At 38.6% G+C, this 13,462-nt stretch overlaps 1 protein-coding gene across 1 annotated transcript; it reads right to left on the bottom strand.

Moving 5' to 3' along the window:
- Positions 1–1,908: 1,908 nt before the first annotated feature.
- Positions 1,909–13,158, bottom strand: chata (choline O-acetyltransferase a). The gene is made up of 14 exons (XM_088013447.1): positions 13,111–13,158; positions 12,667–12,858; positions 11,535–11,653; positions 11,394–11,447; positions 11,137–11,317; positions 10,177–10,354; positions 9,676–9,845; positions 8,725–8,825; positions 8,508–8,636; positions 8,293–8,415; positions 8,067–8,208; positions 6,782–6,844; positions 6,555–6,692; positions 1,909–3,334 (listed from the first exon to the last, which is right to left on the bottom strand). The coding sequence occupies exons 1-14, from the start codon at positions 13,156–13,158 to the stop codon at positions 2,960–2,962; spliced, it is 2,013 nt and encodes a 670-aa protein (XP_087869573.1). The 3' UTR covers positions 1,909–2,959.
- Between the last annotated feature and the right edge of the window lie 304 nt (positions 13,159–13,462).

Raw genomic sequence — 13,462 nt, 5'->3', positions numbered from 1 at the left:
AAGGGAATGATATTGTTTTTCTTTCATTTTTTTTATATGAACCCCCAAAAGTTTGGACTTGGTTGACTAAGCATGAAGAGCTTTATTTTTTTGATAGTTAAAGGAATGTTTTGTTGTCCCAGTGCTGATGGGGATTGCTATACGTTACAAGCAGATGAGACTGAGGAGTAGTTAAAAAAAAAAAAAATAATAATCTCTGGAAATTTTGAGTACAAGCTCTAAATGTTCAGATGGCACGCTCAGGCTGTAGTTTGTGGTTAGTGAAAGAGTCACTTTTTAATTTGTGTTCCAATTTTTAATTTTTTTTCAGATTTTTTGCTAAACATTTTCATGTTTTTTTTTTTTTAAATGCACCGTAATTTTCCTTATGTAAACCTTGTAAAAATATATTTATACTAGATAATGTACTGTACAATGCCTTTCAAAAGTAATCACACCTCTTGAATTTTTCACACTTTGCCACACTACAGTCACAAAGCTCAGTGTATATTATTGGGATTTTTCCTTATAAACCAACAGAAAGTTTGTAGTTGTTAAGTGGATTGAAAATTATCCATGGATTTCAAAGGGCTGCACAAGTAAAACCAATGAAATTTGGTGTGGTTTTCTGTTTAACCCAGAGAAACGATGCTTTGTGAAGCCACACGTTCCTGCAGTTACAGTTTAAGGTCAGTTATGCTATGTTTCCATCAGCTTTCCATCCCGTCGAGGTGTCTGTGAATATCAGTTTTCATGTATTTTGTCTGGTTTTATGTAGTTTTACTTACCAACAAAATCCCCCAAGCTCATTTTTGATCAGACAGAAAGTGTGTAAACATCAGCTTACAAGCCTTGTCACAAATTCCTAAATGGGATTTAGGTCTGGGCTTTGACTAGGCCATTCTAACACATACATATGCTTTGAAGTAAACCATTACATTACAGCTTTGGCTTTGTGTTCGGCTTCATTGTCCACCTATAAGGTGCAATTACCCCCATGTTTAATCTTTTTGCAGTAAATTTTCTTGCAGGATTACCCTGTATTTACCTCCGTCTAATAACCTATTAAGTCTCACCAGCATGATGCTGCCACCACCATGTTTCACCAAATGGTTTGTTAAAGGTGATATGCTTGAGTAGTTTTATACCACACATTGTATTTTGCAAGTTGCCCAGGAAGTTGGATTTTTGGTCTAATCTGACAGCCTAAATGTTTTCAGTTTCCCTCTCTCTTATTGCTTGCTTTCAAAAATCTATCATCTTGTCGTTTTTCCATAAAGGACAGATTTGTGGAGTCCTTAAACAGTTGTGATTTGAACAGATTCTCCCCACCTGAGTTCCTTCAAAGATGCAGCATGCTTTTTAACTGTTTGACTGACTGATGTTGTCCTGGCATTCGGCGTAAGAAGGCGGCCATGTTGCTGTAGCTCATCCACTGAACAGAGCCAGATGAGACTTTTAAAACTTGCTGTTTGTTTCCTGCTGTTTCTTACAAACCTCTGAGGCTTTCACAGAACTATTGAATTGACGGCGAGAATAACTTTCACTCAGATGATTTGACTCCGGAAGTCAGGTGTTTGCACAGGATTGCATCCAGTTGTATCATTATAAAGCAGCCTGAAAACACATCTAACCAAGCAGTTCACCAAGTATTATTTTCCGTCCACTTGAATATTTTGTGCCACTCTGTGTCACATAAAGAGCCAATAGAGTATGTTTGTGGTTTTTAATTAAAAATCATAAACATTGAGGGCACAATAACTATTCCAAGGGAAAGTAAACACTGTCATGATGTTGTATAGCTTTTATTACTTTTATTAGGTATTATTACCAACTTGGTGCTACTGAGAAACTTTTATAACAAAAATAATGCTGATCTTATCAGCAGTCCTTTCTTTGTTCGATAAAAGGTCACTAAAAACTGCTCTGGTTTCAATCTTTTTTTTAATGTCTTAGATTTTACAATAACAATACATCAACATTAAAGAACAACAATAATTTCTCATTTGCACGTTTTTAACTTCAACTCCTAGCTTGCTGCATTTAAATAAAGCACTTAAATTGTGTCTTCTGCTCGTAGATACTAGTAGTGTCTCTTCTAAAATACTGTAAACTTTGATTTTATTTGTACATAAGCACAGTGTCAGTCCCAGTGTGTGGCACACAGTTGATACATAGTGAATTTAAAACAAATGATTTCATCAAATTATGTCTTATTTGGGAAACTCCAGAACAGGGCACAATGCTGGTACAATACAAATGGTAAAAAACTGCAAAAATATATTGCACTGAAGGCTGCAGTCAGCAAAGTAAATAATTAGACATCAGTGAACAATTAGATCACATCAAGCAGACGGGTGCAATAACTCACAGCTGTAGTCAAGCTTCATTTAAAAGATGATGCTAACGTGTAAACTAAAACACATCATAATTCTTCTTTGGCTAGAGTATATCTGGTTGTGCAAAATATGAATTGTTTTTAAATATGGTTCTCTTTCCCATCTACATATATCTAGAGATAGATATGCATATGTATATATTGGTCATTTGAACTTATTTATTCTACTGATACTTTTGACAACACATGTAAAGCTTCACCCATAAAAAAATAATTATTTCAAAATCTAATAATAGTTCACAGTACAGCAGAAATTATTACACATCAATGTAACATTTTTCATCACATTTACTTTGTGGAAAAATACAGCATTGCACCATAAAACTGTGCAATTATGGTGCAATACAGTATTGCACCATAATTTTGACTCTTATTTAGCAGTAGTTTTTTTTTTTCAAAATCTCTTTCTTACTGTTTATTTTTTTAATTATGTAAAGCACTTTGAAATGCCTTGATGCTGAAATGTGCTACAGAAATACAATTTGATTTATTAATTGATAATACACTTCAACACACACCACAGGTAATGTTAGTGGCACAGTTTTCTCAGATTGATTTTTGTTTTTTTTGTTTTTTTTTTCTTTAGAACTTTCCTTTTGCAGAAGTCCGGGTTCGGGCCTCTGTAAAAGATGGCTCTGGACTTTTCACCAGAACCTGTGGATTTGTTGGTTGACTCTTGGTCGAGTCTTGTGATGTTTTACCCTTTGTTTCCGTCGTCTCATTGTTTCGTCTTTGCTCGGCCGGGTTGGGGCCACCGTTGCACCTGTTGCACAGATCCATCATGTCCTGAAGTCCCTGCACCAAGCACTTGACAAATTTCACTGAACACGTCTGCGGGTTCTCGTGGAAACTGGACACTGAGAAGATGATGTGGTCTGACTGAGGGTTGTAGCAAGCGCCGTATCCATCGGGCACCACTGGTCCGTAGCAGCAGAACATCTCTACAGTTGTTGGGACCTGAGAGAAGAGTTACTACTTACAACTGAACTACAGACAGTTAAGCACTTCTATGATAAAGAACAGTTTGGAAAAGACTTACAAGTGCTAATCACAGATTTTCAACGCAGCCCAATCATTTTTATAATTTGATAAGTAAATAGTATGTAAGTGATACCAATTCCCTCATCACGCATGCTGGAGGTGTGAAAATATGTTCGCTTTATGCAAAAAGGCAATATATAATCTTGGGTTCACAAGAAAGTGATGGCATTTTCATAACATTTTGGGTAAAGGTAAGATTATTTATTTATTTTTTTTAAGTAATAGTTTTTCAAATCTCCAAATGCTTTGAATGCTTTGTAAATGTAAAAAAATAATTCAATTGAGGTTTTTCCAGTCTATATGCTGCTGTTTATGCTTGTCTCAATCCAAGGTATGTGTAAAGGGAAGTGGAGTTGACCTTACTCCCACGGGGGATCTAAAGGCGAAATAACAATGATGTAACCACAGTTAAAGTTGATCAGAGTCTAATGAAGGTTGTTGACTTGTAGTGACGTGAACTGTCAGAGTCTAGGGCACTGACTAGGAAAAAGAGGAACTGAAAGGAGAACAAGGGTGATCAGCCAGAGCACAAGAGGCATGGAACCAAGGAAAGGAGTGTGTCTCTCAGTTTCAGCGGTGAGGGGAAGGTGTGTTAGATTAAAGTTGATTTTACCATATTCCTTTGATGTATTGTTAGCACCTGATTGCTGCTGCTGAATTAAGATGTTACTGACTCCTGCAAAGCATTACTAATAAAAGAAGCATACAAAATTATTCAGAAGTTGTGGACATTCAATGAATGTGTCACTGTAATGTTTGTGGATGGCAGTAAAATAGCTATGGTGCATGATCCTAGAAGAAATAAGAAAGGTGTTTATAGGTTGCTTTTAGTCCAAATATTGTAAAATAGAACAACATTCCTGGGACTTGACAAAGTCACTAAACTAAAGCTGGATCTGTTCCAAGAGCCAGTGGCGAAGTGAGAAGAGCAGTCGTTTAGTGAATGTGTTCTGTGGGAATTATCGAACTCGGGTTGCTGGTTATTTAACACATGGGAGGAAGCCGGGTGAGGCATTCAGACGTAGGCCGTCAGAATCCAGGCGAATCTTCTCTAAAAAACCGGCTAGATAGGTTCTCTGAGTTCTGCAGTGGGTTATACCCGGCAGATCAGGGATCCAAGCAAGGGCGTAGGTTCGGTCTAAGTTTTGGTGGGGACCTTGACACCCCCCCCCCCCCCCTCCCCCCGGCAGCACAGTGAAATGCCCAAGAGCACCGAACATTTTTGAGAAGGGGGGGGAAACCACATTGGCTTAATAACCCCCTCCCCCCAACCATAACCATATCATACATCTTGTGTATACAACCAGATATAGTCATACTCAGCAGATCAGTTCAAGAACACTTTACTTTTTCCTTTACAAAATTCAGCAAACGTTACAAGTAAGATCAAAAGAAATATCCTCTGGATACAGCAAACACAATTGCAGATAAGGAGAAATCAATAATAAAATAAAAAAGAAAAAATATTACATAATTAACAGACCTATTCTACCTCACATTCAGTGCTGACCTTACTAAACACCGGACTTTACAACAAATGCGTTGCGTGATAGATATCTAACTTATGGGTCCACTCACTGTACTTACAGCCGACGTAGCGAAATAACTTCTAATGTCTGTCCTTTTCTTTTTTGGTGGCGACATGGTCTCGAGACTCAGAAGGAGACGCGTGTGCCCAGCTAGCCGCCGCCTTTTGCAGCTAATCAAAGAACGTCCGACGATTCAACTGACTCCCCCTCCCCCCACCCCCCCGACAGCACCGTTCCGACACGGTCTCGGAGGCTCATAATAAATGTCAAACTAAGAAGCTTCCGTTCCGCGCACCGCCTGTTGCTGCTAATCAAAGATCGTAGATCCACGTTCTTTGAGCCAATATGGCAAAAATTGGTCGGGACTTTTTCATATCCCGTGAATATTGGTCGGGACATGTCCCTACCGTCCCTACCCAAACCTACGCCCATGGATCCAAGTACCAGAGGGGCACGTAGCTGGTTCAGGTATTAACCCTATCCAAGGGAGAAGTAAGGTGAGGGGGTCAGGTGTACCTGTGCAAAGAATCTCAAAAAGGACTAAAAATGTCCTTTTGGTATTTTCACCAGTAAATCAAATAATACAACTCAAGCTGTGTTTTAAAGACTCTCTGCCCAGTGTAGGATTATCTAGCTCAGGTTTAAAAGTCTAATGCCATCTACACAAAACACTTCGGGGTGGGATTAAAACGCCTTTTTGCCCTCTGCATGTATTTTGTGAAGGGATTGATGAGATGAGTGTGGTCCAAGTCAGTCTGGTCCTGCTATGACTTCACATGGTGAGGTAGCCACAGCCCCAGACTGGCTGACTTTTATAGAGGTGAGTCAGCTTTTCAGGTCAGGGGAGGGAAGTGGTGATGACGCACGGTGTGTGTGTGTGTGTGTGTGTGTTCTGCAGCAGGATTTACAGCTGGGGCTCTACTGGAAACACTGTCCTCGAGCTACAGGAGTTCATTTTGGGGAATTTGACCATTCATCTTGAAGCGCATGTGTGAACTGGTGAATCTCTGCTCTTCCTCACTCCAAAGGCGTTTTACTGAGTTTAGGTCAGGACTATGTGGAGACAAGTTCAAACCAAACTTGCTCATCCATTTCTTCATGGATGCCGTTTCGTGCACAATGTGCAGTCGCGTGGGCCAGCAGAAAAAGACCGTCCTCAAATTACTGAAATTATTCAAACTGTTTTGGTTTGCTGATACAGTAATGTCCCCCCCGTCCAATCTCCCCCGGTAAAAGGGAGCCAGGATTTGAGTCCTGTGGTACGGTGGATTGGCCACTGTACTTTGTGGTGGCCAATCCAAGACAAGTCTGAATTAATTTGCCAGACAGACATGTATGGTTAAGCTCTCTGAAGAAAAATAAATAAAATACAAATAATAATAAAAAACATCTCCACTACTCTAGAACCTAGCACTGAATCTGATGTTTTGCCTTTTACTTAGTGATGTAAGTGCTGGTTGTGGCTGCTCATACATGGTCAGCTACATGGCTATACTAAATGGTCTTAGGCAACAGCCACTTCACAACACTCACTCCTTGGCAGATTGCCAACAATAAACTTATGCTCCTGAAAGTGTATTGCATCGTAAAATTGTTTTTGAAATCACCTGACTTGTTGAGAGAATAAAGTGATTACTGATGAGATAAGCGTCGTCTTTGAAGATCTCGGGTTTCTCCATTTTCATTTCGCGAGCCGCCTCACGCAGACCCAGCAGGTGATTGTCTATTGCCATCCCAGTAATCGCCTATAAGAATGCACACAAAAAAGGTATGTTATTGCAGTTATTCAATAATTCAATGTTGTCGTAGAAATGCTATGATAGAAGAAGGTTACCATGACGGTATACTTTGTCTGCACATTTATGGCACATCGCAACAACTCCATCTTCTCCATTTCCTGCCAGTGCAGAGGGTAGCAATTGATATTTTGCTATTTTACAGTAAACTTTACAGTGTCCTAAAAATAATAATGCAAATGAGAGCAAGACTGATTATGCAGCAATATTCATTTACCAGAAATATTAAACACATTTGAAACCATTCATTGATACACACCGAACAAAATCAAACAAACTTTTTTCTCACTAATAAGATTAAACGTTGCCGTTTTTGATCAGTTAGGATTTTCACCATTATTATGTTTTTGCCAAATACAAGAACAATGGGTGAGATACATTTCTGAATAAATGTTTGTTTTTTTTCTTATTTTCTAGTTCAGAATTTTATATTTATTTTCATTTTACTATAACTGCCTTATGAACTGTTTGATTTTGAAAAACGTATGTGTGTGTGTGTGTGTGTGTATGTGTATCCTTCCACAAGCTTCTTGGATGAGTTTACTGTAATTTTGGTGAATTACTCCTGATGTTGCCGAGTCAAGTTTGTAGGTCGCCTTGCTCACACACACCTTTTCAATGGTACTTTGTGGTGGCCAATCCAAGACAGTGACTTTGTTGTCCTTCGGCTGGAGTTATTGATCTAGCCATATGATTTTTGTCCATTTGGAAAAGCTTGTTGTATCCAAGGCTTATCTTCCTGGCTTGTGTCTTAAGGTTTTTCTGGCTTTTTTTGTGTTGCTTTTGAATAATGGCTTCTTCTTCTCTGAGTGGTGGGGAAAAAAAGCCTTTTGCCAAATATCTGCGTCAGTCAGCGTCTTTCATGAGGTCTTTTGCTTTTGATCAAGGTTAAAGGTCACACTTGTAAAAATTCAGGTTGGACATTCTCATGTGGTTGATACTTTAATATAACCTAACAAATGAATGTAACACTTTTTTGGTCCACAATGCTCTTTGTGACATCTTACAGGGTTTCTTTCAATTTTTCCTTACTGTCACTCGAGAAAGTGGTGTGTTTATGGTGAGGCCACAAAGATGCCTCCATTAGACTCAAGTGTTGTGGATTAACCTCTCAGAAAATGTTAATCTCAGTGTATGGAAACTAAAAAAAAAAAAAAAAATCCTTAAAAACCTTCCCCCTTGTTTATTAATCTGGAATTTACCAAGTAAAATTTACTTTTCACTTTTCCAAACACAGGAAATGATTGCCTAATTTAATGTCAGGCTGTAAACAAATTATGAGTATAGTTAAGTATCTAGTTTCAACACTTTGAAGCATCTTACTCTTGAGGTGAGCTTCCTATCAGTCATTGCTCTAACAAAGGCCAAAGCTTCAGGTGTGGCCGAGCGAATGTTGTCAACTCTGCCCTGCTGAAAGCGACGCGTGGAAGCGCTCTCGTATGTTGACACCGCTCTGCCGTGACACCTGTAGTTAAAAACCAGAGGAAGAAAATCCTAATTTCTGAGTTTAAACGACATAAGAAATGACAACCTTTCATCTTTTTCTTACCGATAGTATACTAACTGCAGAGCGACCTGGATGTAGGCATCCGGACTCATTTTCTGCTTCTTGATGAACTCTTTCCCGTAGTCAGAGAATGTGTGGACGTTCATGTCCAGGTTCTTCACCAGTCTGATTAAAAGGGGAATAAACTTTGCAGCGCATTGAAAACAAATATCCACAAAACACATTTTGAATTCCGCCGTTCCAGAGGGAATGTGAACCTGTGGAGCTCGTCAGCAGAGGAGGTGAGAAGTTTTTGCATCTCTGGAGAACATTTCCAGCGCAGTCTGCGTGGCGCAGGCAGTTCGCTCACACTCGCAGCCCTGACCAGCTTTGATGGGCTGCCAATCCTGATGTCACATGGGGAGAGAAAAAAAAATAGCATTGCTTTAATAAGAATTTGGTATCTGTTATGCATCATAAAAAATAATTTCTTACATGTATTTAAGGAGATACTCTGAGCACTGCACAAGAACAATTCCTTCAAACGGAGAGTGTTCACACACGACTCCACAGCAGCCGTCAGCTCCTACAATAAACTGAAAAAGAAGCATTTTAGTGGGATTCATCATGTGCTTAAGATTATTTGACACTTCAGTTCAGTGTAGGTGCGTTGTTTGATTCTTTAGGTGGGTATCATATGCACACTGCACAGTAAGGACAGTCATTTAAAAGGAAGCCTTGAACTTCTCCTGTAAATGTCATTTATCAATGTCTGAACGTCTTTTATAAGCATTTATGTCAAGATAAAACTGTAGATCTGTTGCAAACTGAATATAAAATTTCTCATTCAGACTTTTGTTCTCCAATTTCATTCTTTCAAGAATGAAACTTTTACACTGATTTGCAAAATAAATTGAATGCCGTTGCTGAAGTACAAAATAATCTTTGATCGTTTAATTTTCCTTTTCATTAAAAAAAGCAGTAATTCATGTTTAAATAACACATGGCTTTCTAAACAACAGTGTCTTGCAAAAATTGTCATACTCCTTGAACCCTGTCACACTGAAATTACTCATAAGTTTGTTTTTTTTAAAATTGGTGTGTGCTTGTGCTTGACCAACACAAAGTAGCAGAACACAGACAAAAAAAAACAAAACGGATGTATGGTTTCATTTTTTAATCAGTTAACGTTGAGCTTTTTCTTGAACTTTAGCTATAAACATGCTTTGATCCAAATTCATTCCAACATAACTCTGGCTGAATGTTTATGTGAACCTTGCTCTAGTTTCAAGGCCTTCAGTCTCTAACAGCTTTTCATTCAGGATTGCGTTTACATGTCTTCATCTGCCTTCACATCAACACTGGCTCCTTTGCATTGGGCTATCATGTTAACTCAAAGCTCTCGGACACACAATATCGAATACTAAAGGGATTCTGCTCACTGACCTGCATCGGCTTGTCGTACCAGCGGTTGCCTCCGTTCTTGCTCGGTCCGCCACCGTGCAGCATCATTGCGGCGCGTGTCGTATCGCTTTGCTCAGATCCACTTGCGTCATCCAAACAAACCAGGCACAAACATCGCTCTATCATGTCCAGGGAGTCTCGGTTGGTTGATTCTGTTGGAAGAAAAATGTTATAGCTATAATTTGATCTTCTAAAGTTTTGTTTTTGAATAAAAGTTCCCCCCAGTCTCGTGTGTGTGTGTGTGTGTGTGTGTGTGTGTGTGTGTGTGTGTGTGTGTGTGTGTGTGTGTGTGTGTGTGTGTGTGTGTGTGTGTGTGTGTGTGTGTGTGTGTGTGTGTGTGTGTGTGTGTGTGTGTGTGTGTGTGCGTGCGCGCGCGAGAGCGGCCATATTTCTGACTGTCTCCAGTCCTACACAGTCATTGCTGGAAGAAACATTTTTATATAAGAAAGTTCAGATTCTGTAAAAAATAAAAAAAAAATGCACCTCTCATTAGTACACTGCGAGCCTCCGCCCACTCTGTCCGTCCATCTGACGTGAGAAGACCAATAGGTGGAACAGGCTCATCCTCACTGCTAGCCATCTTGGATATCTTTTCCAGCTGAGTCAGCAGATCTTTTTCGTTCAGTCTCCTAAAATTGATCACCACATCCAGAACGAAGAACTGCAAGAGGTTCAGATAAGACATAAGAAGATTTTTTTTTAACTCACTGGCTCATCTGCAGTCTCCTTCATATCAAGCTGATGGGTTTCTGTATCATGAACACAACACACAATTAAAAGAGTGCAAAATCCAAGTAATTTTATTGAATCTATTTGGTGACATTATTCTTTCAAGAAATTATGTGTTGAATATATTTATATCAAACACCCCAGCTGTTTGTCTGTTCTTGTTTCTCTCAAAAAGTATTTTCTACATCTCAAAGACTCTCTGAACTTTAAGGCTAGAGGCTGCAGCCAATCCACAGATAAAAATGATCAATTTTATTCCCTAAACCAGAGGTGTCAAACTCCAGTCCTCAAGGGCCAATGTCCTGCAGTTTTGAGATGTGCCACAGGTACAAAACACCGGAATCAAATGACTTAATTACCTCCTTCTCCAGGACTGGAGTTTGACACCTCTGCCCTAAACCAATCTTTAAATTTCATCTTGTAATTCTGCCATCAAGATGAAAGAAACCTTGTTGGTCCTTGGAGATGCTCAGTTAGGTAGCAAACAGATCTTTTGGGTTTCTGACATTATTAAACCTGAACCTGTAAGCTGATAACCCAACGACTATCACACTAGATACAATAATAATATTAATAGATCTTGTTTTACTCTAAATCAATTTTATCAAGCTTCTGTCCTGCTTCTCCACTCAGACCACCAAGATACTTTCTTTGGATTAGGTTTAATGCAATTGCTGTTTAATAAATGTACTTATGTGTTTCTTTGTGTCTCACCTGGTTCTTACAAGCCACAATGATGTGTTCAGGCTCTGGCATCACGCTGCTCTCCTGGGCCACCAGTGTGTCCCTGTCAGGCCCCGGTAGGCGATATGATGTAAAGAGGCGGTAGTACTGCTCCATGCACAGGGGTTTACCAGACAACTGGCCCCGGGCGTAATCCACAGGCAGGGCACGACTACACATGGGAACGCATGCCTATGACTGTCATTCAGTATTTTTTTTCTGAACAGGATAATTTCATGGTGACTTACGCATCAAGAAGAGTCTTGTACTCCAAAACCCCTGAAATCAAGTGTGCAGCAAACCTAGAAACAGAAACCATGCTTTGCTTCAAAGCTCAGACCGCATGCACATTAAATCCTGTCCTTAAAACGGTTTCATTTGTTTCAAACCTTAAAGAGTCGATGGGAGCTTTGAAGTTCTGTTGGGGAAAAACCATTGCAGGACTCGAGTTGACGGGCAGAGCCAGTCTGTTGTTCAGGTACATGTCGTTCAGCCAGTAATCATAAACCTGGAAAGTTTTGCATGAAATAAACAACAAACAAACAAAAGAAGAAAGTACAAAAAAGACATCTAAATGTGAATAGAAGCACAGTTGCATCTCAAAGCGGAACATTAATTTAGTTCAGAAATTAAAGAAGTGAAAGAAGATGCATCAATGCAAAACACACAGTAAAATATTTCAATATTTCTTATTTCTGACCATTTTTTTTGTTGATAATTGATGTCAGCTAAGAAAAATAATGAAATTTATTGGATTACATAAGAGCAACAAAACTTCATTTTTAATACAGAAAACGTGGAAATGTGGCCATACAATCAAGAGGAACACTAATTGCTGTGACTGTTGTCCAGCAGATGGTAAATGATGTCTTCCAAAAGGAGTTTAAGGAACAAATGTTAATTTCTGATGAAGCAATCTGTTCACAGAAGACTGTGGACAAGGACAACTAAAGTTGAGTGGAAGGAAGAAATGCAGGCAACGTCAAAGGCAACCTGTGCTTCCATAAGACCTTGAGCAGAGTCACAGGTTGATCTCCTCTACTCTCCATTATTGCTGTAATTCGTACAAAATGAGCTCAGAATAAGTTTTGAATCAAGTCGCTCTGCTTTTCAGTAGACTGACATTTTTGTATTGAAAATAAGTTTTCATTGGTCTAATATCAAATAACCTTACTCAAAATAAACCTTAAATGTTGAATTTCAACAGAAATATAACACTTGAAATCTATCTCTCTGCTCATAAAACATGATCCTTTTTTAATCTGGATTATTGAAATAATCAGATTGGAATTTACAGAGATGTGCCTTCAATTATCATAAAAATTTGGTTAAAACTTCTTTTGAGTTGGCTATAAGTTATTCAAGTGCTGTTGTGTCGATAAACGAATCTTTCAGTAAATCTTTTTAGATTTCTAAATCTTTAAGTACATTACTTCCAATTCTTTATATATATATATATATATATATATATATATATATATATATATATATATATATATATATATAAAAAGTTGTATTTACCCAGTTTGCCTTTTTCTCCCTCCTCTCCACAAGTTTGCTCTGCAGCAGCTCTCCCACTCCTCCAGGAGCTCCAAATTGCTTCACGATGTTCTGGGTCTTGTTGAATTGTTCTTCAGTGAGCAGGTGCTTCATGCATCTCAGGTATGTGTCCAGAGTCTCACTGAGGCTGGGCAACGGCAGCTTTGGCAGATCCTGGGCAATATATTTGAGTCAGTGAGCTTTAGCAACACATTACCCATAAAAACTTGAAACTAAATAGCTCAACCAATCACTCATTTCATCAAGAAAATCCCTAGTTTGTTCTGTCTGACAACACAATTCACATTTTTTTCTTTTCCTTATTTAACTTCAATAACTCTGAGATTTCTCAGGCATTAGTCAACATGTTATTTTGCAAGTTTTTTGTTTCATTCACATTTAAATGGAACTAAAAGCCATATTTACATCTCCGCTAGCAGAATCTTTGAAAGACTCCTGGTTCCGGATTGGCATCTTGGTGACACGCTGTGACTGTCAAGAAGGTAGAGACATGAGAGTTTAAATTTTCCATTTATGACTACATTTTGAAGGTCTAGTATGTAATGATGCTTTTATAAAACAATACTATTGCAGGGAGAAAACCTTTATTGCGTCCATTGTTTTAATGTAAATTATCTTATTTGGATTTCTATTCTTTCATTTGGCTTTTTAAAACACTTCTTTTTTCTTTATCATGGTGCTTCTGTGTAAATAAGCAACCAAAAATGTTCAGCAGACTGCATTTCAGGTGTCAGTCTTTAAAGTAGAAGGAAGAAGT

Source organism: Poecilia mexicana, unplaced genomic scaffold, assembly GCF_051168715.1.
Source record: "Poecilia mexicana isolate PSO_F unplaced genomic scaffold, ASM5116871v1 scaffold_15, whole genome shotgun sequence".
Taxonomy (NCBI): Eukaryota; Metazoa; Chordata; class Actinopteri; order Cyprinodontiformes; family Poeciliidae; genus Poecilia; species Poecilia mexicana.
This window is presented reverse-complemented; position numbering and strand designations above follow the sequence as displayed.

Coding starts and splice junctions, on each gene's coding strand:
- chata (XM_088013447.1), bottom strand. CDS start 13,158: ATGCCAATCCGGAACCAGGAGTCTTTCAAAGATTCTGCTAGCGGAGAT. Junction 12,859..13,110: donor AAGATTCTGCTAGCGGAGAT/GTAAATATGGCT, acceptor TATATTGCCCAG/GATCTGCCAAAGCTGCCGTT. Junction 11,318..11,393: donor TACAAGACTCTTCTTGATGC/GTAAGTCACCAT, acceptor TCCCATGTGTAG/TCGTGCCCTGCCTGTGGATT.